Source organism: Cervus canadensis, chromosome 13 (assembly GCF_019320065.1).
Source record: "Cervus canadensis isolate Bull #8, Minnesota chromosome 13, ASM1932006v1, whole genome shotgun sequence".
Taxonomy (NCBI): Eukaryota; Metazoa; Chordata; class Mammalia; order Artiodactyla; family Cervidae; genus Cervus; species Cervus canadensis.
Window position 1 is genome coordinate 15,133,530 of NC_057398.1, and position 27,976 is coordinate 15,161,505.

The window sequence follows — 27,976 nt, forward strand, 5'->3', positions numbered from 1 at the left end:
TTTTTTTTACTTTAAAACATTTTTATTATAAAAGTAATACCAACAAAGAAAAAGTAAAATCTTAAAGAAAGACAAAGCCATCCATTTACTGCCCTGCCCTCCTATTATAACCACAGTTAGGAATTTATTTTGTCCTTTTTTTATTATATACTTGGTGTGTTATTCACAGCCATAATCATATCCATTCATACACTTTGTATCTTGCTTTTTTCTTTTTACTAAGCATTTTCTCGTGTTTTACAGTATTCTCATTTCTAATTTTTAATGGGTACCTAACACAACATTCATTACTTTTGTATGTTTATTGACTATTTCCCCAGACCAGGTGTTGGCAAACTATGGCCCTGCATTTGTAAATAAAGTTTTATTGGAATACAGGCATATCCATTCATTTATATACTGTCTACAATTATTTTTATTCTACAAACAAGATAGCTGAGAAGTTGTGAGAAAACCTATATGGCCTGAAAAACCTAAAATAGTTCCTTTCTGGCCCTTTCCAGAAAAATTTTTCTGACTCTTGCCTTAACTTTTAAAACACCTTTCTAGGCAACAATTAATTAAGAAAAAGTGGAAAAACTAGGTCTACTGAAGAAAGATGTTTTTAAGGTTCACACTGTCCGCTACTATTACTATCTCTCCTACAATATTCTAGCTATGTACAGTATGGTGGTAGTAAGTAAGAATGGGAGAAAAAAAAAAAAAGGCCCAGTGCTCTTGTAGGTAACACTTCTCTGGTCCCTATTAATCTAGACATGCAATTTTATACACTGGATGAGCATATTTTTAATTTTGATTTAACCAAAGAAGGAAGTAACATTAATTGTACCATGAAAACCAATCAAAAGAACACCTTCTACCGAGGATGAAAAAGCAGACTAAAGTAAATTCTCCATTTCTGCAGACTGGCTGTAGTGACCAAAGACTGAGAGAGCTGAGTAAGGGAAAGAGAAGGTGGTCTCAAGAATTTCCTGTCCTTCTGAACACACCACAGGCATAAACCTGCATATGACTATAATCAAACTGTCTCCAGGTGAGAAAGTTCTAGAGCAACTATCTTACTATTTTTTAAGAAAATAAATTCTTCTATATGGGAAAGTTTTATTCTTCAAAAAAGAAAACTTCTGGAATGGGATCAGCTAAGTCAGCCCTGACTATCTCTGAGATAAAAGATGAACCAGGCTGATGGTTCTTAATCCAGTCTTGTGTGAACAAAGTAAACATCGGGAAGTATAGGTGTCATCTTCTAAGGGAAATATTCTGCAACATAAAAAAAAGAAAAAGATCAGGATGGACCTTTTTCCCAAAAGATAATGTAATTTAAAGCAAAACTTGAAAGATATTTATTATGATTATCTCAATTATGCTAACAATGCATGTAAAGAAATCATATAAAACACATTTATGTATTAAATTGTTCCTGTCAAAATGCCAACCAATTTAACATTTCCTTAAATGTTCTTTTGGTTAAAACTATTATAAGCCTTTATATTCCACCCCAGTTACTCATCAAATAATTAAATGTGTTATGACTTCATGAAGTACTCTGGGAAACTATAAAATTTTCTGTAGAGTAAGGAAGTCAAATAATTTTTTGTGAAAACAACTAGGAACATGTTACTTTGAACAGAACATAGCTAGTTTTCTGAAGTATGAGACATCAAGTCCTTTTTCCCTTGAATTTTCATATTGCAAAAGAAGCGATGGTTCTGTGAGTGGACGGATTCACACCTAAAATCATGTCATAATTTTCTTCTTTTTTCACTGTTTTACTGATAGTCACCTCCAAACTGACCTGAGGATCTGGCAGCATAAATCCATCAGTGAGTTTGTAGTAGACTATTGTAGAGTCGGACTCCACTATGGCCAAAGTAAATGACATGGGCAAGTCGGGATCACCTTGCAATTTTCGAGATGCCTTCAAGATTTCCCTTATCCTGAAAATAGAGTCATAACACATTCAGGATTCACAGTTACTCAGTTAATAATAAGGTCAAATACTGTAAAATCTTGGAGACAAGGTACATAATAACATTATATCCATAACGTTGACTCAGGAAATGTCTGAAGGCTCAAATATAAACACTTAAGTTACCTTTTTATACAGAAAATCCCACAAATAAGCATTATCTACTGACTTTCAGTCCTCCTCTTTTATATTCACTCATCTCTCCCGATCATTATACCTAAGAGAATCAAAACTGTATCTAGGGAACCTACAGAAAGGGACACTAACAGTATTTAGTGCATCTAAATCGGCTAAAAAATTTTATTACTCATCTTCCAAGTTTCCAACCTGGTATCTTACAGCAAAACAATTGGTATTCAGGTTTGTTTGTTTGGTTTTTTTTTTAATAGACTATAATAAACATTTCCCCATATTTCTACATGGTGCTCAAAATTGCAATCTTTATAAGGTTATATATTCTATTGATTCACAATTTATCCAATCATTCCCCTATTGCTGTAATATTCTTTCAGTTTTGTGTGTGTGTGTGTGAGGAGGATGGTGCTAATAAAGATAAACTGTGATAATCATCTTTCTGCAGGTAGTAGTTTCTTTTTAAATAATTCTGCTTGGTCTTTCCAAGTATTAGAATTATTGGATATGAATACAGATATTTCTGTGGCTCTCACATATCCTGATACTTAATAAAAGCAAAAAGAAAAATACAGAGAGAAAAAAATTTTTTAATAAAATTATATGTCAAGCATCAATGTTATGAAGGATTTTGGTTTGCTTGCTGTGTAAAATAATCTACTAAATCCAATATCAAGATCTTCAAAGCACTGTTAGCTTTTGCATATCATGAACTAAAAATTGTTATTACCTACCTAACAAAACCTGTGTTCAGTAATTGAGGAAAATGTAAACTCCAGAGGAGTCTTCTTAAAAAGGCAAATAAAAAATGATCAGATGTTTTTTTCATTAAGCTAACCAATTTTCTGGAATTAGAAAAAGATTTACTAGCATATTAACATGCTACAACTGAATACATAAATAACACTATACTCTCTTTAGCAAAAGTCTAATTTGTCCCCTTAAATTCTACTCCCAACTCTTAAGTAAAAATTCTTGTGGTGACTCTTCACCCATCCTACTAGCTCTTTAATTTATAAAGCATCTAAAAAGAAGTCTCTGCTTTGAAATAGCCTTCCTACAGTAATTATAATACTTTTTAAAAAATCTGTGGAGGAGACAAGATTTTAAAAGTGATTTAAAACAGCAATAAACCTCTGAGAAAGCTGAAACTGAATTGTTCTTGCTAAACTACCATTTAGTCACTGCATAATATGTTACAGAGTGATAACTAGTTTCTTAAAACAGTCACAAAAGGCTGCTTACCTACTACCTATCATTAAATATTCACAAGTATATAATCACATAAGGAGAGAATGAGTTTCTAAGTTTGTCAAACCTCATAGTCAAACCATTTCTAAGATGACCTTGAGAGAGTCAATTCAACAGTATGGTAATACTGGTATTATTGGATAAATAAAATTTTTTCCTGAAAAAAAATCTTAATTCCTTTTCAAGAGTCAGCAAAGCATCATCTTTCCCCAATCCTACAGAGACACCTTGTGCAAACCTACATTACTGTAATCACTACCTTGTACTTAACACACCTAAGTGTCTGTTTCCACTGGCTTTACCAATTTTGAGGGTCAAAGCTTTCTAAGAAAATAAATTGTTAATAGTATGTAGTAGAATGCTTTCGAGTATCTGTAGTAATGTCTTCAAAGTATCTGATATTTGCTTGCTTTTTGTTTAACGTGCATGCATGCTAAGTTGCTTCAGTTGTGTCCGACTCTGCAACCCTATGCACTATAGCCTGTCAAGCACCTCTGTCCATGGGATTCTCCAGGCAAGAATACTGGAGTGGGTTGCCATGCCCTCCTCCAGGGGATCTTTCCAACCCAGGGTTCAAACCCACATCTCTTATGTGTCATCACACATTCAAATTGCTTTATCATTTGTCTCTACACCAGGGCCTGGCAAGCTCTGGTCACCTGTTTTTCTATAGCTCATGAGCTAAGAATGATCTTTATATCTTCAAATGGTACATTTTGAATGGGCATATAAGTACCTACATAATAGCCTTGATTTTGCTACTCTGCCCATGAAGCCCAACATACTTACTACCTGGTCCTTTAAGAAAAGGTTTGCTGACCCCTACTCTACACTATGAAAAAAGTTAAGAATAAAAATTGTAAGATATGATCACCAAGGTAATGTTCCTTTTTTTCATTATTACATATTCAAAAGTCAGAGCAGAAGGAGATTTCACTTCTAATTAGGATATAGAAGATCTCAAAAGACCACCATTCCTATGATAATAAAGAGAAAATACCTCATTTGCTTAAAAATATACCATTTTTCTTTAATGCCATAAAAAAGAGGTAAAGTACAAAGAAGTACAAAGGAGCTAAATTCCAATGAGAAATGAGCCCTTCCTGGGTAAACTAGAGACCAAGACACAGCCACTTCTAACCCTCAAGGGCAACTGCTAAGTCTGGTCACTGTGGCTGGAGGAGTGAGCCAGTCATAGGAAAGTGATTTCACTGGGACCAGGAGAAAACAGCACAACATCTGAAAGCCACGCTTGAACTGATGTGGTGGGTTGGAATCTTGAGGGACATCAGTCCCTCTAGTCCACCAATGCTTACTCATGGGACTTCTGCTGTGTTTAAGCAGCAGCATGAAAAGCTGGGGAAGGGACTAGAAAATGGCAGGCAAGCCCTAATCACTAGGCCCTGCTGAAGCGAGAGGCCTGATCCATTCTCAAGACATTTGAAACCAGAACAGAACTGATAACTATAAAGCTGCAACTCAGCTACGATTCCTCTTGACTTCTGATCTGAATGACTAAATAAGACCCTGACTCTACCTGTCAGACAGAGGAAAGGATGAGCTCTTTAGGAGGTGGAGTGAGGGGGGCGGGTAGGTAGCATCCACATCAGTCTATCAACCTCAGTCTCTTCTTCATACACAATGGCCAGCATCCCATGAAAAACTCTAAGCTATGTGAAGAAGGTGTAAAATATATCTAATAATCAACATCAAAAAATCAATACAAGAAAACTATCAGAAAACTAAGGCTGTTGAAAAACTTAGATGCTGGAGTTAAGTAAAGATTCTAAAATAACTACAATAAATATTATGGTATTGAGAAAAAACACAGACAAAATGAGTGATAAGATGAAAAATTTAAGCAAAAGAATGAAAATTCTAAAGAAAATGAACATTCTAGAATCTAAAAATATATTTTCAAAATTATTGACTGGGCTCAATGACAGATTAGACACAACAGAAGAAAGAACTTAATGAACCTAAAAACAGGTCACAAAAAACTTAACTGAAGTATAATACAAGGAGAACATTTTTTTTCTTTAAATAAAACATCAGAGGACTTTAGTGCAGTATCAGTTTAACATACGTGTATATTACAGAAAGAAAATAAGGAGAGAATAATGTGTATCTTAGTCTGTTCAGGCTGCTATAACAAAATACCACAGCGCATAAACAATAGAAGTTTATATCTCAGGGTTCTGAAAGTTGAAAAGTCCAACATCAAGGCACCAGCATGGTCTCTTTCAGGTGGAGGTCCTCTTCCTGGTTCACAGCCAGAACCCTCTTACTACATCTTCACGTGGTGAAAGGGGTAAGAGACCTCTGTAAGGTCTTCTTTAAAGCCACTAATTCCATTTATGAGGGTTCTACCATCATTGATTGCTTAAGCACCTCCAAAGATCTCACCTCCTAATACATCAACTTCTGGGCTAAGGATTTCACCATACGAAACACAGGGGACACATTTAGACTATAGCAGTGTAGAAGAAATAGTTCAGACTTTCCCAAAATTGTTGTCTCTGAATGTAAAGTGTCTCTCTTACAGAGAGCATGTAGTTGGACCTTGTTTTTATATCCAGTCTTATAATTCCTGTCCTTTGATTGGAAAGTTTAATCCATTCACATTTAAAATAATATTAATATTGTTCTATTTATGTATGCCATTTTGCTATTTGTTTTGGGTGGCTCAGCTGGTAAAGAATCCACCTGCAGTAAGGGAGACCTGGGTTCAATCCCTGGGTTGGTAAGATCCCCTGGAGAAAGGAACAGCTAGCCACTCCAGTATTCTGGCCTGGAGAATTCCACAGACTATATAGTCCATGGGGTTGCAAAGAGTTGGACACGACCAAGGGATTTTCACTTTCACTTTCTGTATATCACATGTCTTTTTTTTATTCCTCTGTTCCTCCTTTACCTCCTCCTTTTGATTAAATTGATATTTTCTAGAGTACTATTTTGATTACTTTGTGTTTTTTTTAACTATACAGTTGACCCCTGAACAACACAGATTTGAACTGTGCAGGTCTATTTATCTGTGGATTTTTTTTCCAATAAATATGTATTGAACACTATAGTACTATGATCCCTGGTCTATTGGATCTGTGGATACAGAGCTGCAGACACAGAGGGTCAGCTATAAAGTTATCCTCAGATTTTCAACTATGCAGAGGATTGGCATCCCTAACTCCTGCATTGTTCAAGGGTCAGATGTACTTTTTTGAGTTCCTTAGTGGTGGTTCTAGAGATCACACTATATGCACCTTAATTTACCACAATTTACTCAGATTAATTCTAAAACAAATATAGAAACTCCAATATAATTTCATTCCTTTCTCCCTTCTTTGTGCTATTACTGTCATATATACTATGCCTATATATTATAAACTCAGTACAGTGTTATTACTTTATACAATCTTATATCTTTAAAAAAGTTAAGAGGAAAAAGGATAAAAAATATATAACCTACATATTTAATATTTCTGGTATTAATGTTTCTTCAAGTTACTTTCTGATGTCATTTCCTTGCTTCTACACAGCCCCATCCTTTGTGTTAATATTATCATCTGTATTACTTCTTAATACGCTGTAAGTCCGATCTGTTGATTTCTGACAAAGGTACAAAGGCAATTCAATGAAGAAAGTCTTTTTAACAAATGGTGCTATAATCGGAAGATAGTATATCTCTATGTCTACAAATAGGATTACTGTAATAATCAATGGGGTGGCATACATGAAAAGACTTTACAAACTGACAAGTAGTCACTGAATACAGTATTTTTATCAACTATCTATACCAGATTTGCTTCTTTGAAAATTGGGATGTAATATGGTAATCACTACCTTCCTCTTAAAAAACAATTTCCACCTATGTTGAATGGTATGACAATTAGCGAGCTTACTGTTCATATCAGAGGTTTACTTTATAAAGAGATATTTGGATGAAGCAACCATAAATATTAATCAGAAACCTTATTACAGAGCACTGATGGAAAGTGACACTCTGAAGCCACTGCAAGACACATAACTTTCAAATAAGTTCCTTTAAATGTCCCTAACCAGCAGGGTATGATGAAGATGGGACACAGATGGAAGGGGAAAAAAAAAAAAAACTTAAGATGATTTTTACCTATTTTCTTTTTCTCCCAATATAACATGATTTAAATCAGAAATGTATATGTGTATGTGCAGGCATGTGGTTTTTTTTCCCCCTAATGCAAACTGCATGGGAATTCTAGCTCAAATACTGAAATTTAGGATAGAAATTTCCATCTCATTCATATTTGTTTCCAGAGTTCTTTGATATAAATAGCAAAACATTTTCAGACTTACTCAAAACACCCATGTGGGAAACCCTCACATTTGAAAATTAGCTCAGAGTTGTAAAGGGGGTATTGTCTTCAGAGTCGAGGGAAATCACTGTCAAAAATGAAATGGAAGTTCCCATCTCAGAGCTCTGTTTATCCTACGTGGAAGTGTGTGGGGGAAAATTACCAATGAATTTTCTCAGTAATAACAGAATTAAATCATTTATCTGCCTCTGTTACTCAAAACACACTTGGGAAGTCTCACAAAGATTCTTGTTCAAGATCTCTTCTAGTCAACGGCAATTTGTGACACGTTTAAGGTAATGCCATCATCTGTCTATTTGAGATCTGTCTTATTTGTTTCCTTTATGGGGTACTAATAAACTCCTAAAGATGTTACTTTGAGTCAATAGACTGTGCTTTCTCAATAAACAACAACAACAGGTTTCAAAGTTCTATTTTAAAAACCACACATGATTGTAAAGATGCTGAGGATCATGAAGCATTATTAAAATACTACAGTCTCATTTAACCTCTAACAAGCTCATAGTTTGAAATATTAATTTAGAAACCACAGAACGAAGTTTCCTTATATGCATATTTTTTAAAAACTCAGTTCTTTGGAAAGATATTGTAGAGATGTTACATTAGACAGATCTAAAATAATAATTTAGATAATAAAACTCTTTATAGTTCATATCTGATAGAAATTCACATATGTAAAACATAACCTATGCATTAACAACAAGAACTTCAGGTTTTTGAGTTCATTACATTTTAAGGGAAAAATCCCACCTAAGAAAGAGGTAAGTCAGTATCATAGTTGTTGATCAACAGTAACAGAATTTGATGTTTATAACAGGTTTTTCTTTCTTATAACTGTTTAGAGAGGAGCTCAGCATACTGAAAACAGTGATTCTGAAGTTTAACAAAGCTAACTTGAGAATGTATCTGAGGCAAACACACAGAGAACATTATTTAGCTGCTGCCATCTCTTCAAGCTATTTAAATTCTTTCAATAAATCTTAGCATATATAGTTTTTTTTGGTAAGAACCCTATAATAGAGACTAAGTAATCTCTGGAGATGTGCACAAAGGGCAAAAAAGTTGAAGACAACATTAATTTTAACTTCAACCTTGTTGAACTAGAATGCATCACGGGTTAAAATTATTATTAATTTCACCCCACAGAAGGCAATATGTTCTTCTGTCCTCTTCAATGTGGTCAAATTGATACATGCTTCAGTTACATCGATAAAACACATGAACTCCCTGATCTGTCTCATTATGATATATTGAAAGGACACACCATTATGCAACTCTGAAACACAATGCAAGATTAAATTGGTGCCCACGGGGCTTACTCATCCACAGGCTCAATCCTCAAGGTTTCAAGAATAACAGACCACCCGCTTAGGGATCATGCCAATGCCTTCCTCATAAAAAATCAAGGCGACTACAGTTTCAAGGGGGTTTACTCAACAATTAAGTGCCTGTGTGGCTATTTGCCCCAGTGGGAAGTCATTCTGCTAAAATAAATTGCAAGTTTGTTTTTTGGTTTTTTTTCTTGAGGGTAAGAGGAAAAAAAAAATGCTATGCTAGTTGAAAGAAGCTGCCAGAATGGGTGGTTTCACCAGAAGCAGATTTCCAGCAGAGGTAGTATAAGGACACACATCCTGATATGCAGGGCAGACAAATGCCAGAAGTCACTTCACGAGTTATTAGACTTCAGGCCTCATATAAAATAATGATCACTTGATGAATTTTTAATAAAGAGTATATACTTTTGGAGAGAGGAAATATTTTTTACAGGGAAATAATAATGGGGTATCCTTCAAAAATATGTAGCACTTCAGAATTAAATCTTATAACTAAGAACATCTTTAAAAATGTTCTAAAGGAGGAATTGTTAGTTCTATTAACCCTTTACTCCACCATTACTATAAGTCTTTCTTCCAAGGCACTTAGGCAAAAGAAGGGTTGAAGTGGGGGGGGGGGGGGCGGGCATGTTGAGTGGTGAAGAAATGGATGAAAAAGAACTTAACTAAAAGGTAAGGAGCCTATTCATAGAATCAGCAGAGGGACTCTCCAGATCTGTGACTGTTCTCTCCTCAGATACAGACAGTTTTAGTTACCGCGTAAAGTGTGGGAAAATCTTGCAAACAGATGAATTTTGTAGACACTCTAGTTTTATAGAAACTCTTGTAAGGTTGCTTGGAGTAACCTTATGTTCTTTAAGCTATTATTCAGCAACTTTCTTTTGCAGAAACTGAGTCATATCCCTCACTCATCCAACAAATACCTATTTAACACCAAATATCAGGTACTAGGTTAGGCACAGGGGAAGTATTAATAGCAATGAACAGAACAAAGTTCCTGTTTCCATCAAGGAAGTGCGGGGAAGAAGAAAGTAAATAATATATAATACACTGAGTAGCAATAAATGTAATAAAAGGGGGCCACTTCATAGGTTGCAATAGTACAGAGGGTGAGACGATAGTAGCTTATACCAGAGGAATATGGTATAGCAAAAGAGGGGAGAGATGGTCAGATTTTAGATAAACTTTTAAGGGAGAAGTGACAGAATTTGTTAACAAATTAATCTGAGAACTGGGTGGATTAAAACTAATCAGAGATTATATAGCAAGGTTAATATATGAAAGTCAGTTGCTTTCCTATATATCAGGAATGAACAAATGGAACTTCAAATGAAAAACACAGCACCATTTACAATAGCATCCAAAAAGTTAAATACTTTAGGTATAAACTAAGAAGAATATACACAGGATCTGTTTAAGGAAAACTGTAAAACTCTGATGAAAGAAATCACAGGAGATCTAAATAAATGGAGAAATAGTCCATATCCTTGGATAGGAAGATTCAATATTATTAAGATGCCAATTCTTCCCATTGTGATCTATAAATTAAGCACAATCCTAATCAAAACTCTCAACTATATACCATTCTGAAAAAGGCAAAGCTACAGAGTTAAAAGTTCAGTGGCAGCCAGCAGTTCAGAGTGGGGGCAAACGGATGGCTATATGCAGCACACAGGATTTTTAGGGCAATAAAACTATTGTGTATAACGGTGGATACGTGACATTATGCATGTGTTAAAACCAGTAGACCTGTACAATAAAAAGAGTGAACCTTAATGAAAAACTATGGACCTTACTTAATAATACTATATCAATACTGGTTCATTAATTATAACAAATGTACCATACTAAAGCAACACAATAATAACTAATAAACACTGTGCTGGACTGAAACTTATGTGGGAAACCTCTGTACTATCTGCTCAAGTTTTCTGTAAATTTAAAATTGTTCTAAAAGATAAAGTATAGATAGATACAAAGTGATAAATATCTCCAAGGTTTCTGGCCTGAGCTTCAGAATGCATAGTGTTGCCATTTATAAAAGAAGGCAAATAAAGAGTTTTTTTTTTAACATGTATCTATTCTTTTTCAAATTCTTTTCCCATTTAAGTTGTTACATAATATCGAGCAGAGTTTCCCATGCTTACTATAGGTCCTTGTTGGTTATCCAATTGCTACATTCTAACTATACATGAAAGTGTGTACATGTCAATCCCAAACTCCCTGACCATCCCGCCTCACAACACTTCCCCTCTGGTAACCATAGGTTAATTCTCTAAACTCAAAAGTTTTTGCACAGCAAAGGAAATCATAAACAAACCGAAAAGGCAACCCAATACACAACAGATGCCTAATAAATGAATGAGCAACCTAAAATATGCTGCAGTAATATGCAATTTACTTTTTTATCCTTCCCTTCAAACAAAAAGATGCTTCTTTGACTCTAGATGGTCTATAATTCCATTAATATTCATTTATGTTCATCATATTTAATGCTTTAAGAGAAAGTATAATTATAGATATTCATAAAATTTTTTACTGAAAGTTATACTATTTTAGTATAAGAAAAATAAATAAAAATTTAATTTTTCCTACACATCTGTGTTTTAAAATACAGATTTTTTCTCTTTCCTCGAGAAAAACACTGGGTACAATGGATTTAAAAATAAACAACTAGTCCATTTTTATTATTTGGGTTACTGCTGTGAGAACACATAAACAGCTAATAAAATATTTTTAAAATAATCATGTCCTTTAAAAAAAGAAAAATTACTCTTTACAGGCCTTAAAAACTATATTTAAAAGCTACATTAACTCCAACAAAGTAAAAAGAACTGCAGTCAGGAAAAATGTATTCTTTTGAAATACTGAAAACCGTGACAACAACATTGTAGGAAACAGGTTAATACAGTTTAATAAGCTAAGCATCAGATTAAAAACTCACAGGATTTCTAGTCTAACTTTGGCTCTGACACTCATTTCTATGTGTAATGAATTTTTTCACTTCTCTTAAAGCATAAATTATAGAAAGATCTCGCCAAAAGAGTTCTGATCAAATCAAATGACAAAAGTTATTAGACTTTTAGCCTTATGGCTGCTGAACTAGCAGATGACCAATCTGGTATATGAAATGCTAAAGGCTTTTTTTTTCCCCTAAATTTCCAGAATGATGTTCAGGCCAGAAGGTGCTAAGAAAGAGAACATTTGGAAAAACTGCCTTTCAGGTAAACTGGTAGAGAGATTAACACCATACCTCAAAAGAAACACCACTAATTTGTGGAAGTGGAGGGATAAAACGGTCATCGGAGAGGTTCCATCCTCACAAGCTATCCAGTATCCTTCTCTAGCACTGAGAGAAGAAAGTCATTTATAATTTAGTCAGGTTTAAAAGGATGAATGATGCATTGGTATTACTAAGCAAGGAACTATAGCCTTCTGTAACAAAAGGGATGTATTGAGCATTTAAAAAAAACAGTATCTTAACTGTCTCTGGATCTCATAATTATAAAAAATCCTCTGCTCGGCTGTTTAAAAAAAATTCTCTGCTCAGCTTTTTAAAAAAACTTATATATAAAAACAGATAAGCCTAAAGTATGGCAACTGGGGTTTGAGTTTTCAGCACATCTCTCATGTTTTACTAAATTGATATGGAAATTGGAAGATAACATAAGTTCTACCAGGGAAAATAAAACAAAACTGACAGCTAAAAAACACAAAAATATTTTTTTCCCCTCACAATTTGCTATGGGTCCTTGTGTAAGTTTCTTAAGGAAGGTATTTTCCCATATACAACTACCCACAATATTAGCACTATTACAGAAGGCTATAAAACTACCTTAATTTTGTTGTAATATACTTCATTCATTTAGGGACATTCAACAAATATCAATGTCAGGATGGTCCAAAGAAAAGCTAACTAAGCTCTCTCGACACAAATTTGACTTCATTTGCTACCTCAGCTCAGAAAAAGGCCCTTGGCTTTCACTAGGATTCCTCCAGTTGTCTTATCTTTAAATTCATCAGATCTCTTTGGCCTCTATGAATTTACTACTATCATAACCTCTACAGTCACTGACCAAAACTGCTACATGAATTCTTAGATTTGCTTTAGCAAGAAACAATCCAAAGTGCTTTACATATGTATATACCATCCAAATATAGAACTTAATATAGTATTTTAAAGTGTAAGCTAAACATTATTTACATTAGTTTTAGAAAGTATTTTTAGATGAGAGAAAAAGTAGTAGTATCCCTCCTGTTAAGAAGCATATTCCCAGTTTCATATTCCCATCAGCATAATTTACCCACTTGTCATTGGCTACAAGCATTTTACCAGTTCTATTCTCCTACTGGATATCAGTAATTAGTATTAAATCAGCATTTTCACAAGGGACTAGCATACATAAGACCTTTTGAGACTTGAAAGATATGCCAGAGTGTTTTAACTATGAGTAAATTTTATGTATAAGGCTTCCCAGGTGGCATGAGTGGTAAGGAATCTGCCTGCCAATGCAGGAGTCAGCATGACTATCACCAAAAAATCCACCACCAACAGAAGCTGGAGAGGGCGTGGGGGGAAGGGACCCCTCCCGCCCTGTTGGTGGGAATGTAAACTGGTACCGCCACCATGGAGACAGTGCGGAGGCTCCTTGTGCTGGGCTGTGCTGGGCTTGGTCGCTCAGCCATGTCTGGCTCTTTGTGACCCCATGGATTGTAGCCTGCCAGGCTCCTCTGTCCATGGGGATTCTCCAGGCAAGAATACTGGAGTGGGTTGCCATGCCCCTCTCCAGGGGAACTTCCTGACCCAGGGTTCAAACCCAGGTCTTCCGCATTGCAGGCAGATACTTTACCGTCTGAGCCAACAGGGAAGCCCAATATTATATAACACACGGAACTCTACTTAATGTTATGTGCCAGCCTGGATGAGAGTCATGATTCGGGGAAAATGGATACATGCATATGTATGGCTGAGTACCTTCCCTGTTCATCTGAAACTACCACAACATTGTTAATCGGCTATACTCCAATACAAAATAAAAAGCTTAAAGTTTGAAAAAAAAAAAAAGAGAAATGCACGTTCTATCCCTGGGTTGGGAAGATCCCCTAGAGAAGGAAATGGCAACCCACTCCAGTATTCTTGCCTGGAAAATTCCATAGACAGAGGAGCCTGGAAGGCAACAGTCCATGGGGCCGCAAGGAATCGGACAGGAGTGGGGACATGCACACAAATTTTATGTATAATTGCTTTAGCGGAAACAATGATCACAAACTGTACTTGTGCTCAAAATACTGCATTGACTCACTGCTATTCAAACACTCATTTGGTCTATGATGGAGTCTGTCTGTATTCTTGCCAGAAACTACATACATAAAACCAACAGGGGCCAACTCTGGGAAAATGAGTAGGAAATGGATACAAAAACTGTCTGCGCATTCTGAGACACTGATGCAGATACAACATTAAATGTTGCCTAGAACCCTTACCTTTTAAGGAGTCACCAAATAATTGGGTTGGCAAAAGAGTTCATTGAGGGCTCTCTATTAAATGTTATTGAAAAAAACCTGAATTAACTTTTTGGCCAACCAAAACATATACACCATAAAGTAAATAATGGAAAGAATAAGCTTTTCAAATATATATGCCACTCTCTCACTCAGCAGTTACTACCATAGTTTTAAGGACTACGGTGAGACTATTATCCCTGGGGAAATGGTTCATAACTAAGTTGTAATTAACTATGAAAACGACAGAGTGTGGTCCAGTATTACAAACAACAGATTCTAAAACTCGGGGCTTCAGTAAAGGAAACAGCCAGCAAGCCTTAGGTACACTGTACCCTTTGTGGATAACAGGCACGTGCACCCACTGCAACTGCCAACCCCTCTGGCTCTTGGGCTTTGTATACTACCCAAATTCCCTAGTAATAAAAATGTCATTTAAGGTTTGTGAAGAATACAAAACATTTATCAGAAAAAAAGCACCACAATCAAGCAGCTAAGCAGCACAGTCTAGGATAGTGATTTACAGCTTCTGTGCTCAGGTTGATGGTGCGAGTGTGTGGTGATTTATTTCCAACAACAAAGTTGGCAGGCTGTATTTTAATATAAAATTAATATTCCCCATAATATATCACCATTCTCACCTACTCACATTCTACTATGCTTTCTTGGGTGAGAGTCAAAGCAGGGAGTCAACACAAAGAGGTCCTGGGAACAATATATAAACAAAAGCTCTAGTATATCTATACTGCAGTTCAAGGAAAGTGGACTGGAATCATGGGTCAGGAAAACAATAAAGGTTAAATAAAAGTTAAAATAAAGGTTAAAACCACCAGTCACAGCTAGGCATTAAGCATCAGTAGCTACTAAGATCACACAGAGAGAAAACCAGACATTACCTGTCTCCTGATGAAAGAATGGACTACCAGCTAGAGTCTTACTAATGTGATCCAATTGCATCTAACCAAGCTGCTGGTTTCAGCTGCCAATTTGCAGAAAATACAGAGGACAGGGAAAGCTGCTGAAATGCACCATGAGTGAGTCATTGACAAACCCATACTATGGGAGAGTATGTATGTCAAACAGCCTAGGTTCTTTAACAGGAAAATTGTGAGGAAAAGAGGACAGAGGCAGAACCCACACATCAGGAGGTGGTAAACCACTAGTCTATGGATCAATCTGGATGCCCTCTGTTCTTGTAAATAAAGCTATAAGAACACAGCCACACCCATCTGTTTATATATTTGTCTAGGGCTGCTTTCCCCCTAATGTGACAGAGCTAAGGGGTTGCAACAGAGACCAAACAGCCAGCAAATCTCAAAATATTTACTATCTAGAGCTTTATGGACAGCTTGCTGATCTCTACTGCAGATTAAGAGACATTTACAGGATATAACCAAAACATTTTTTAATGGGCAAAATTTATGAGATACAAATAAGGAACTGCTTTATTTGTAGAAATTAAATTGATTTTAAAATGTATATAAAAAAATAAAAGGGCATTACATGCCTCCTGATAAAAGAACAGACCATCAGCTATAGTCTTACTAATATGATAACAATTGAAGCCCTGATTCCAGCTGCCAATTTGCAGAAAATACAGGGGACAGGGAAACATTAAAATGCACCATGAGTACACCATACGAGAGTATACCAAAATAAAAGTTATTATCATAAAAGTAAGAATAATGGGAAAGGAAAAGGTTATGCTTAGGACAGGGCACACTGAAGGAGTTCTGAGATGGCTGGAAAGGTTTTATTTCTTGACTAAGTGGTGGTTACGTGTTCAAAATGTTCTCTTTGTAACTCAGCCTATGCATTTATACTGTGCGGCTTTCTGTATCTGGTTTTATTCTCCAGTAAAAGATTTTAAAGTCACCAGCAAAATAATGAGAGAGTTAATTCCTAGGCAGGTTGATAAGAAGTCTAGGGGTCCCCAAGGAGAGAGGGGGTCTGGAATTCTCAAGGAGGAAGAAAGGACAAACTTTTTCCCCTCTACATTCCTTAGGATTATATAACAATAATGTACCCTGCCTGAGGACAGTCTCTGGAAAAAACCTTCTGGCTAATCCTATTATCTTAAGGTGTAAATTATGGGAGTAGGTCTAGTGAGGTCTTTACAACCTCCAGACATTCTTTTGATTCACTGTAATAACTAATTAGAGAGTATATAACTCCATGGCTAACACTAGCAAGGGCGTACTCCTTCTGCCCCTTTCTGATGCCTATGTCAGAAGCTTTCTCTATCTCCCTTATACCTTAATAAAACTTTATCGCACAAAAGCCCTGAGCGATCCAGCCTCGTTTCTGGCCCCGGATTGAATTCTTCTCCTCTGGAGGCCAAGAATCCCATGCCTTTACATGGTTCAGCAACACCTTTCAGTAAGAAGAATGATAGCTATGAGACTTTGTTATCTACCTGGAGATCCTGGTGCAACACACTGAATCCTTTATTATCTTTGGAGACAGTAGAGCATAAATAAAAACATCTTTTCAATCTCAGCTTTTTATATATGAAATTTATATATACCTTATATACCTCTATTTTATAATTTATATATGCCTGTATACCACTACAGGTTCTAGAGCTAATGAAACAAGTGAAGGTACTCTGAAATTCTGTAACATTCTCTACCAATGCAAAATATTCTTATAACCACACGGAATAAGCTACTGCATCACTCACCTGCATAAAGTCCTTCCACAACACCATCCATGTAGCAGTAATTTTTAAGAGAGCCTTCTGGAAACCTGGGGCTCAACAGACATGCTTCAGGGCTAGGGAATCATGTATATTGTACAGACTGTACCTTGCACAAAGGTACCAGGTACAAGGGTGTCTGAAATCTGGTTGATGGAGCTTTCCAAACCTGAATCCTGGTGAAGACTTTTTCTGTATGCCCAAGAGAGTCCCTTTTTTCTAATTCACTCCAAAGCAAGTCATGAGCTAGCTGTAGGCCTGTTCAAACATCCTCCCAGATCTTTCTTTTGTCAAATTTAACATCATAAACTGTTTGAAAAGCTTCTGCATCATTAAGCTAAAACATGAACAAGCACATCTTACATCTGTATTTCCCTGATTAATTCCTCTTCTGTGAACTGCTGTTCATATTCTTTGCCCATGTTTTTCATCTGGGTTGCTTTTTCCCTCGAGTCACAGAAGTTATGTACATATTCTGATTGAATCTTTGTTGGCTCTACATCAGTAAATCTCTTCTCCTAGTCTATGGAAACTTCTATACTGTCAGTGGGACTATAAACTGATAACCTTCTGGAGAGCAGGTTAGTAATAAGTAGTAAAGATGAAGGTGTAAATGCTGTATGTCCCAGCCGTTTCACCTCCAAGTTTCTACCTTAGAGAGACTCTCACACATGAGAACAAAGATATACTTACAGGGCTATTCATTACAGTATAATTCATAACAGCAAAAAAGTGTAAACAGTGATGTCCTTCCAGATGTATGTAACCCTTCTTCCCTCATTTCCCACCCATCCCTTCTTTTCTCATAAGTTCTAGATATTCATTTGTTCATTAGTGGCCTTGGCCCATGCCATTAAGCACCTACTCTGAACCAGATTCCATAATAGGCAGGCAGTCACTACTTCCACTTGTCTTGCTGAAACATGGTCTCTTAGCACTTTGAGGAGGCCTTTCCTGTCCTTCTGGGTCCTGAGACAGCCTTATGTAAAATGTTCATCAGTACTCCACTACTCCTGTTACTCAATTTGTTGTTGTTGTTTAGTCACTAAGTTGTGTCTGATTCTTTTGGGACCTCATGGACTGTAGGCCACCAGGCTCCTCTGTCAATGGGATTTCCCAGGCAAGAATACTGGAGAGGGTTGCTATTTCCTTCTCCAGGGTATCTTCCTGACCCAGGGATCAAACCCATGTCTCTTGCATTGCAGGTGGATTCTTTACCACTGAGCCAATAAGGAAGCCCTGTTATTCAATTACCTAACAATAAAATAAGTGGAGGCGGTCCCAAATTACTGTTAATTAAATCTCTGAACGAAGGACAATTTTTTTCCTAGATCTCATCTAACAATTACCAAAAAATGAAATAAAATTTATTTTCCAAGCCAACAACTAGAGCCAGAATGTTACTTTCAAGAGAAAGTCTTAAATACCATATGATCACATGCATTTGTGGAATTACACCCACACGAAAGTTCATAGACACAGAAAACAGATTGGAGGTTGCCAGAGGCAGTGGGTAAAACAGGTGAAAAGAGTTAAAAAGTACAAACTTCCGGTTATAAAATAAATAAGTTATGGGTATGTAATGTACAGCATGGTAACTACAGTTAATAATACCATATTGAATTATTTGAAAGTGGCTAAGAAAGTAGATCTTAAGGGTTCATATCACAAGAAAAAAAAAACTCTGTAATTATATACAGTGATTTCTTTTGCAATATATACAAATATCAAATCATTATGTTGTACACCTGAAGCTAATACAATGTTGCAAATCAATTATGCCTCAAAAAAAGAAATAGGTTGTCTTGATCAGCACAGTATCTCTAACACAGACCACCTCCTGACCTAACAGTCAATAAGTATTTGCTAGGTAAAGACTAAAAAGTTCAAGCAATATTATCTGACAATAATAATTTTTAAAGTGAACCCAGTGATTTATTTTTATAGGTGGTTTATTATCAAATAAAGAACTGTTTATTCTCTTAAATTCAAAAAAACGCATTTTTTTAAGGTGAGTTGCCTTCATAAATTCCTACCCAAATACTTTCAGAACTTGTCTTAATGAGCTTCCTCCCTATACAAGGCGGCCAGAGAGTCAAAGTCAATAATTTTCTTTGTGTTACTAATGAAGGAAAATTCCTACATTAACCACAACTGTCTGAAATTGCACCATTGCTGTTATACATGTAACATTTTATACAGAAAGTACACATGGGAGTAAAAACAGATTAAAGTTTGCCTATTACCCAAAAATATCACTCCTGTTAAAAACTGAGGAATGAAATCAAACACACAAATCTTTATTTGTTAAAGGTTATTTGCACTCTTTGAGTTGAGAACATTTTATGCCATAAAAAGCATAATAAATCTAATGTGTATTGGGTCCCATTTGTGCTATTTTCTGTATTATCATTCCACTGCCTAATATAATCATGAATATTTATATAAAAATAAGACACACAGACTAAGCCCTCTGCTTTATTTATAGAGCGCAAAAATGGATTACTAAGTTACCCTTCCAACTAATTCTACTTAAAGAAGAAAACAAGCTTAAAAAGCTAGAAAAGCAATAGTCATAAGTAGGGAAAAACTAGAAATTAATTGGGCAAATTTATAGTTCTAGATTTAGGAAATGATTTTGATTCAAACAGACTATATTCATTTTGCTTTTTAGGATTAAATGTATGTTAATTCTAAATGATAGTTCCTTGTCCAAATAAATAATATAACAATAATACTAGCTAGGATGACATTGTTACAGTAATTTAAAGACACAAAGGGAGAGTCTGAAGGAGTGAATTATTACATCTCTTAGACAGAAGCATTATTAGAAATAAAGCTAGTTAAATTGTTGTGTATTGATTCTCAAAACACATAGAAAAATCTCATAGTAAGAAGCCTCTCAAAGAATAGTATGAATAGCCTGAAATATCAAAAGATAATTCTAATAACAAATCACACATACCAAAAATATTTAATAGAAATCTAAAAATTAGCTTAATACAATTTTATGTAAACCAATTATGGTAGCTTTGATTTGGAAGGGATCTCACATATTATCTACTGATAACCTGTAACCTTCAATAAAAGACAAAGTGAAACTCAAGAATTGTCTGTCTCCAATCATCAAACAAAATGTTAAGTATCTGTGCCAAGACCAGAATCCAGGTCTTTTGGCTTTAGTCCACGGTCTTTCTCCTAAATCAATATGCATTAATTCTATATGCATTCATAGAGAATTAAGAAAAAAATAAGTATTCATCAAAGTGCTTCATATTGGAACTTAAGGTGCTCTGCCTTCTTCCCCTTTGAACTGTGGTGTTGGAGAAGACTCTTGAGAGTCCCTTGGACTGCAAGGAGATCCAACCAGTCCATCCTGAAGGACATCAGTCCTGGGTGTTCACTGGAAGGACTGATGCTGAAGCTGAAACTCCAGTACTTTGGCCACCTGATGTGAAGAGCTGACTTACTAGAAAAGACCCTGACGCTGGGAAAAACTGAAGGCCAAGGAGAAGGGGGCAGCCAAGGATGAGATAGTTAGATAGCATCACTGACTCAATGGACAGGAATCTGAGCAAACTCTGGGAGATACTGGAGGACAGAGGAGCCTGGCATGTTGCAGTTCATAGGGTCACAAAGAGTCGGACATTACTTAGTGGCTGAACAACAGCTCCAAGCCCTCTTCCCTACTTATACACCCACTAAAATATACCTATGTCTTTATCTGTCCTTTCTACCTGCCCCACAGCCTCCGAGGTTTGGGTGCTCCTCTTCCAGCTCAAGATTACTCTCTTCCAGGAGTTTCTTGAATCCTCCCCTTCCCACCTAGCAGAAACTTGGCTCCATTACTAGTTACGTTCAGCCTTTCTCTAGGACAGTTCTCAGTGCAGCTGGCTTACCTCAGAACAAACAAGTCAGAGAGAGAGTGCCCAACAGAAGTCACTGTTTTTTTCTCAAAGTATCATTGATTTACAATATTTCAGGTACACAGTGCACGTGCACGTGTGTGTGCGTGTGTGCATGTGTGTGTGTGTGTGTGCGCGCGTGTGTGTAGGCTTTCCCCGTGGCTCAGCGATAAAGAATCCGCCTGCAATGCAGGAGACACAGGAGAAGCTGCATTCAGTCCCTGAGTCGGGAAGATCCCCTGGAGGAGGGCATGGCAACCCACTCCAGTATTCTTGCCTGGAGAATCCCATGGACAGAGGAGCCTGGTGGGCTAAAGTCTTTGGGTTGCAAAGAGTCAGACATGACTGAAGAGACTAAGCACACATGTATATATGTGTGTATATACACACACACACACACACACACACACATATAGATAGATATGCTCTTGTCAGTTGAACTATAAGACACTGATGAAAGAAATTGAAAATGACACAGACAGAAAGAAAAATATACCATGCCCTTGGATAGGAAAAATCAATACTGTTAAAATGACCATATGATCCAAGGCAATTCATAGATTTAGTGCAATCTCTATCAAATTGTCAAGAGTATTTTTTACATTGGAAAAGACACTGATGCTGGCCAAGACTGAAAGCAAAAGGAGAAGGGGGCGGCAGAAGATGAGATGGTTAGATAGCATCACCAACTCAATAGAAATGAGTTTGAACAAACTCTGGGAGACAGTGAAGGACAGGTGAGCCTGGCAAGCTGTAGTCCATGGGGTTACAAAGAATCGGATATGACTCAGCAACTGAACAATTTTTCACAGAACTAGTAACAAAAAACTTTCAAATTTGTATGGAAACACAAAAGACCCCAAATAGCCTTATGTCTTCTATAATCTGACCTTAGAAGTAGCATCTCATCATTTTTGCCAAATTTTATTTATTAACAGTAAGACACTGGGAATTCCCTGGTGCTCCAAGGGTTAGGACTCTATGCTTTCACCGCCGAGGACCCGGGTTTGATCGCTGGTTGGGGAACTAAATCCCATAAGCTGCTCAGTGCACAACAACTACCCCCCAACAAAAAAGCAAGTCACTACTTCCAGCCCACACTCCAGGGAAGGGAATTACACAAGTGTGACCATCAGAAGGCTGGATCACAAGAAGCCATCTCAGAAGCTAACTGTCACAGCTTCTCAAGAAGAACAGAAAAGGAGACTTTTTACCAGGATACCAGGTCTTCTTATGAAGCAAGCAATTAGGAAAACCTGGTACTGGCATTAAGAATAAATATATTGACAAATAGAATATAAAGAGAGGCCAGAAGCAAATCAAAGCTGCACAAAGATGTATGTCATATAATAAGGAAAGGAGGGAATATTCAGTAATTGGGGGCAGAGAAAAATAGTCATCCAACTGAAAACAACTGAAAACAGGGTCCCTAGCCTTCCTCTCATAACGTTAAAAAAAGCAACTTCAAAACTCTTAGTGAAGATACAGGCGACCGTCGTTTTTTAAATCTTTACTTAGGAAATAGCTCTTATATTAGACATAAAGATATTGATTATTAAAATTAGTAAGTATGATTATATTCAAATTAAAAGCTGTTATTCATCAAAAGATACCTGAAAGACAGATTTTTAAATCTGGGAAACACAACCAAAAGGATTAATATCAAGAATATATAAAGAAGTCCTAGGGGTCAGTGAGGAAACTGCAAATAATCCAACAGGTAAAGGATGTGAAGATGCATTTTTCAAGCAAGGAAATAATAAAAATATAAATAAATGTTCAGCATCAGAGACCTGCACATTAAGACCATAGTTACACAAGCCATTCAACTGGCAAAAATTTAAGAGTCAGAGAATACTAAATGTCAGAGACCATATAGCTTCCAAAGATCTTATTTACTGTGCAGGGGAAAGTAAACTGAGGCAACCACTTTGGAAAATAGTTTGAAACTATCCCCTAAAGTCGAACATGAGCAACACTCCATCATCAGAAGAGACGTGAACACTATGGTATAATCACACGATGGAATGCTATACGGCGGCCCACCCTCCTGGCCAAAAGACACTATAATATAACCTTAACATTATAAAGCAAGCCCCAAAATATTACATGCCTTTTTATAAAGTTAAAAATATCTAAAATGAAACCACTCCCAATGAGCATGAAAAATACAGTAACATTTTACAGTAAATAAACACTTGTTCAACACTCATATTTAACTTAGTTCTCAAATAACCAAGAATAAAGCCATGATTCCTATACCCCAAATCCCTTTTAAAATATACTGTTGCTGTTGTTCAGTTGCTAAGTCGTGTCCGACTCTTTGCAACCCCATGGACTATAGCCTACCAGGATTCTCTGTCCATGGGATTTTCCAGGCAAGAATAATGGAGTGGGTTGCCATTTCATTCTCCAGAGTATCTTCCTGACCCAGGGATGGAACCCGTGTCTCCTGTGTTGCAGGCAGATACTTAACCCCTGATCTACCAGGAAGCCTTTAAAATATATTACTACCTCTAATTTAAGGATTCCTAGTGCTTTATGCAGGAAAGGAACTAACCTGCTAAACAAAGATCAAAATCAGCTGCCCACCTGTTATGGCTGAGGGAAGCACTGATGGGCGTAGGTACCACAGTCTGTAACCCTTCTCCTTCTATTTCAGTACCGAGAAGGCAGATGAGCTGGAGATCTGGTAATCCCACACAGTTTACTTCATGCCAGCTTTTACCTGAAAGTGCATCATTGAATGGACAACAATATTTATCAAAAATAAAAGATAAAAGGTCTAAAATCTACCTAATACTCAGCTGAGCAAACATCACTTATAATGCTATGTCCCTTTATCTTTCTAGTATTTTCTGTTACTCATAATTCCCAGTGCTAATGAATAAAGAAATCACAACACTGACAAAATTAACAGCAAATGCATAAACGCTATATCCCAACACAACTCCTCATTCCCCCACCAATAGCCCCAATAACAAAACAATAATAAACAAGTTACTTACTCTCCATGAGGTCCAGGTAAACCAAGAACGCTATATAAACTTGGGTGGCATCTCCTATATCTAATTCCATCATTTCTAAATACTGAAAATCAAAATGTAATTGTCAAAAAGAGAAGGAAGAATCTCTCAGCATTTTCTTTCAATTAACAACTAGTCAACAGATAATGTATAAGGCTCTCCTAAAGATATAGTGGGAGTTTCTTGGCAATTAAGCCCTGATCCCTAACTCTTAAAAAAACTTATGGATTGCTAGGGTAAACACATACACACTTGCAATTGCAGATAAATAATAATACATTACAGTAAGTGACTAAAAACCAAGTGAATGGAAAAAAAAAAAAAATGACAAGAGGTCAAAGGAGCTGCACTCAGGTGGCTTGGCTGGTGAATGTTTCCTGGCAGAAGTGGGATGCAAACTGGGCCCTGAAGGACATGTGTGAATTGAATAAACAGAGAAAGAGTGACAGTGTGAGTAATCACACGAAAGTGGAAATAAGCACCATGGATTCAAAGGCCTAGAAAGAAACCTATCTGCCGGGAGTAGAGACATCTTAACAGGACTTTTGTCAGGGCAGGTTAGTGGGAGCCTCTGTTTCCCTGGTCTCATTTGCAGGTGGAGAAGGTGTGCTAGAAGAGCACTCCTGGCCTCTCTCCCCGCCCCTGCTCACTCAAGAGCAGGGAGTTCATTAACTGTTGAGTTTCAAAGGAAGGATCAAGCAAGCTGCTGCGGCTTTCAGACTTGTTGGTCAGCACAGAAGGAATATTATTCAGGGCCTGCCCCTGCAGGAGAAGCCTGAGGTATTCCAGCTCTGTCAATGACTAGGCAGGTGGGGAGCAGGGTCAATGCAGAGGTGAGGCATCTGCAGACCCACCTGGGTGCACTAAAGTCACACTTCCCATCAGCATGCAACAAAGTGTGTACAGGTGCAGGAAAAGAGGAGTGCTGTTAACTGTCCTCCTCAACCTCAAATGAGTTTGGAAATGACACTGAAAAGGCAACTGGGGACCAGGTAGCGAGGTCTTGATGGCCAACGTAAAAGTATGAATTTTACCCTTCAGGAAATTCTCTAAACATGAGAATTACATAACCAAAGTGGTGTTTGAGGATGATAAATCTGATCCTATGTTATTGGATTGACCTAAGTAATTTTCAAACTGAATAATGCAAATGCAGAACTGAAAATCAAACAATTAATATCTTTTCTTTTTTTTTTTTAAGATCAGTTAGATCCTTCAAGAAGAAAAACCAAAAGAAAGTATTTGATTGTTTGAGCCTATAAAGTGTTTGACTTTAAAGAAAGAAAAAAAAAAAAAACAAAACCCTGCAAGTATGAAAATTAAACAGTAACATCAAATCTAGAAGTAGCTTTTAAAACTTATTACTGGTGTTTTACTTTAAATATTTAGGTAGTGGCTGCTGTGTGTTAAGTGCTTTACTAATATTAACTGTCTTAATCCTCTAACAACTTGATAAGGTTAATACTATTCTTATCTCCATTTTACAGAAGAGAAAACTGAGGAACAATGAGATAAAACTTTTTTTTTTTTTTGCGTCCCCCCACCCCCGCAAAAAAAAATTAATAATAATCACAAAGCTGATGACAGAACTAGGATTCAGACTCAGGCAGTCTGAACTCATGCTCCTGACCACCATGCTCCCTCTCCATATTTTGGTTCTTTGATGGCACTTAATAATATCTCCATGTTAGCGTTTGTTTTTCTCACCCTGAGAGGGTGTAAGGGGATCAGAGCAGAAGGATAAAATCAAGCAAGAGAAGATGAAAAGATCTTCAAATTTTTCCTTTTCTGGAATGTTTTTTAGGTCACTATGTATGAAATACTGCTCTCCAGCAGAAGACTGCAATTCTATTCAAGCTACTAGACCAAAGTATGTAGTCCCTGAGATTCTTGCAAAACTCATATCCATTCATTGCTTGGGCCATAGCTGGTCCAGGGCAGCAATTTGCCAACAGAGACAAAGGGGGACTGGGCCTAAAACCTTGACCATGGTAGACTACTACAGCTTATTCAAGGCTCACAAACGGTTCCGCTTGGTTACTATGAGGATTAAATGAGACCATCCCCAAGAACGACCCTAAGCAGCAAAACTCAGATTACTGGTGTGGCTGTTATCTGGCTCCAGAGGCAATGTAGCTAACGATGTTCCCTCCAGTTAAGAATGGTCGGAGGGAGGCGAGGCGGAAGGGGGCGGTGTCAGAACAATAGTTTAACTCATTGAAACAAACAAAAACAATGTTGCCAGCAGCGATCAGTGAGCAAAAAGAATCCCCTTCAGTGAGGTTCGCACGGAAACTCTGTGATCCCATCGGGTGGGGAGTCAAGGGCCCAAGGGGGAGCACGGCCCGGGGGTCCCGCCTTGGGTGCAGGCCTGGACAGGGCGCCCTGCTCCTCTCGCGCCTGCTGACCTTAGGGTGCGTGCCCATCCAGGCGTCCTCGGGGGCCCACGGGTGGGCGCTGCCGCCGCCGCGATCGTCGCCGGAGCGCACATCGCCGCAACCCGCAGTCGGCTGGGACTCCCCGCGCTCCTCCATGCCCTGCCGTGCGGCGCGCCCGTGGTGCACCGCGCCGTGCTCTCCGCGCCCGGCCAGAAGCAGAGACTCACGCGTCTCGGTTCCGCCTCCGCGTCGTGTGTTGCGCCGGCGCAGAACTCAGGTGCTGCGAGGATCAGCCCCACCTTCAGACCAACACAACTAGAACCTGAACGAACGCGCTCCAGTCTCCGTGTGAGCTTATTCGGATCTGGGTAGGTGCTAGCGTGGAGAAGGTCCAGGAGCTCTTAATTCTCCTTACATCAGCGCCGTTTACAGCTGCTCAAAGTGTGGAAGTGGATGAGATCTCCAGAGAAGAAAGTGGAAAGGAGAGAGACCGGAGTGTCAAGAACCATATATTTAGGGTGAACCGACCTTTTAGGATTGGAGGAGCAAGAATAAACACGAGTTGTTGAACATAAACACGAGTCGTCAGAAAAGGAGGATGCAAACCAGCATAAGCGTGTGACGTGGAAGTCAAGAAGGCTGAGGAGTTTCAGACAGGCAGGGCAGGACATTTTAAGCTTTTATGGATTTACTATGAGTGAAACAGGGGGACGCCAGAAGTTCCTGTTATTTTTCCTGTGTCCCTCTGCCTGAAGTGCTGAGACTAGATCTTAGGGGTCAAGGGTGGAAGCAGGACTGCCTAGGAGGTATTGCGTTAATCAAGGCAAGAAATGACTCTCTCAAGAGTCAAAGTACCAGACAGGGATAGAACTTCTGCTTCCAAATATGACAGGCTGAGACTGTACCCCCAGAAGAAAACATCTATAAAAATCGGGCATAATACAAAAATAGAAAACAGGTATTAGGTCAAATACCTAAAAGGACGTAATACAAAAATAGGTATTCCAGAATACCTTGGAATGCGAACAGAGCCTCCTGAGCCTAGTCAGGAGAGCAAGCTTGCTTGGAGGGTGATGAAGCACAACAAGGGAGGTTTCCCTTTCCTTAGAGTTTAGCTTGAGCTAAGTGTGGATGAGCGACTCATTGGAAAAGCCCCTGGTGCTGGGAAAGATTGAAGGCAAAAGGAGAAGAGGGTGGCAGAGGATGAGATGGTTAGATAGCATCATGGACATGAGTTTAAGCAAACTCTGGGAAATAGTGGAGGATAGGGAAGCTTAGTGTGCTGCAGTCCATGGCATTGCAAAGGGTCCAACAGGACTTAGTGACAGAACAACAACAACAAAGTACAGTCCAGGAGGCAGGTTCTTCAGCAGCAGGGGCACATGTGGGGAAACTCTCCGTTTTTCTTATCTGGAGAACCAAAAAAGTGAAG

The 27,976-nt window shown here is 37.6% G+C and overlaps 1 protein-coding gene across 1 annotated transcript; it reads right to left on the reverse strand.

Annotated features, from left to right (window-relative positions):
* On the reverse strand, window positions 1-26,783 carry TSEN15 (tRNA splicing endonuclease subunit 15). The gene is made up of 5 exons (XM_043485798.1): window positions 26,575-26,783; window positions 24,149-24,230; window positions 23,733-23,868; window positions 1,796-1,937; window positions 1-1,260 (listed from the first exon to the last, which is right to left on the reverse strand). The coding sequence occupies exons 1-5, from the start codon at window positions 26,698-26,700 to the stop codon at window positions 1,240-1,242; spliced, it is 507 nt and encodes a 168-aa protein (XP_043341733.1). The 5' UTR covers window positions 26,701-26,783; the 3' UTR covers window positions 1-1,239.
* Between the last annotated feature and the right edge of the window lie 1,193 nt (window positions 26,784-27,976).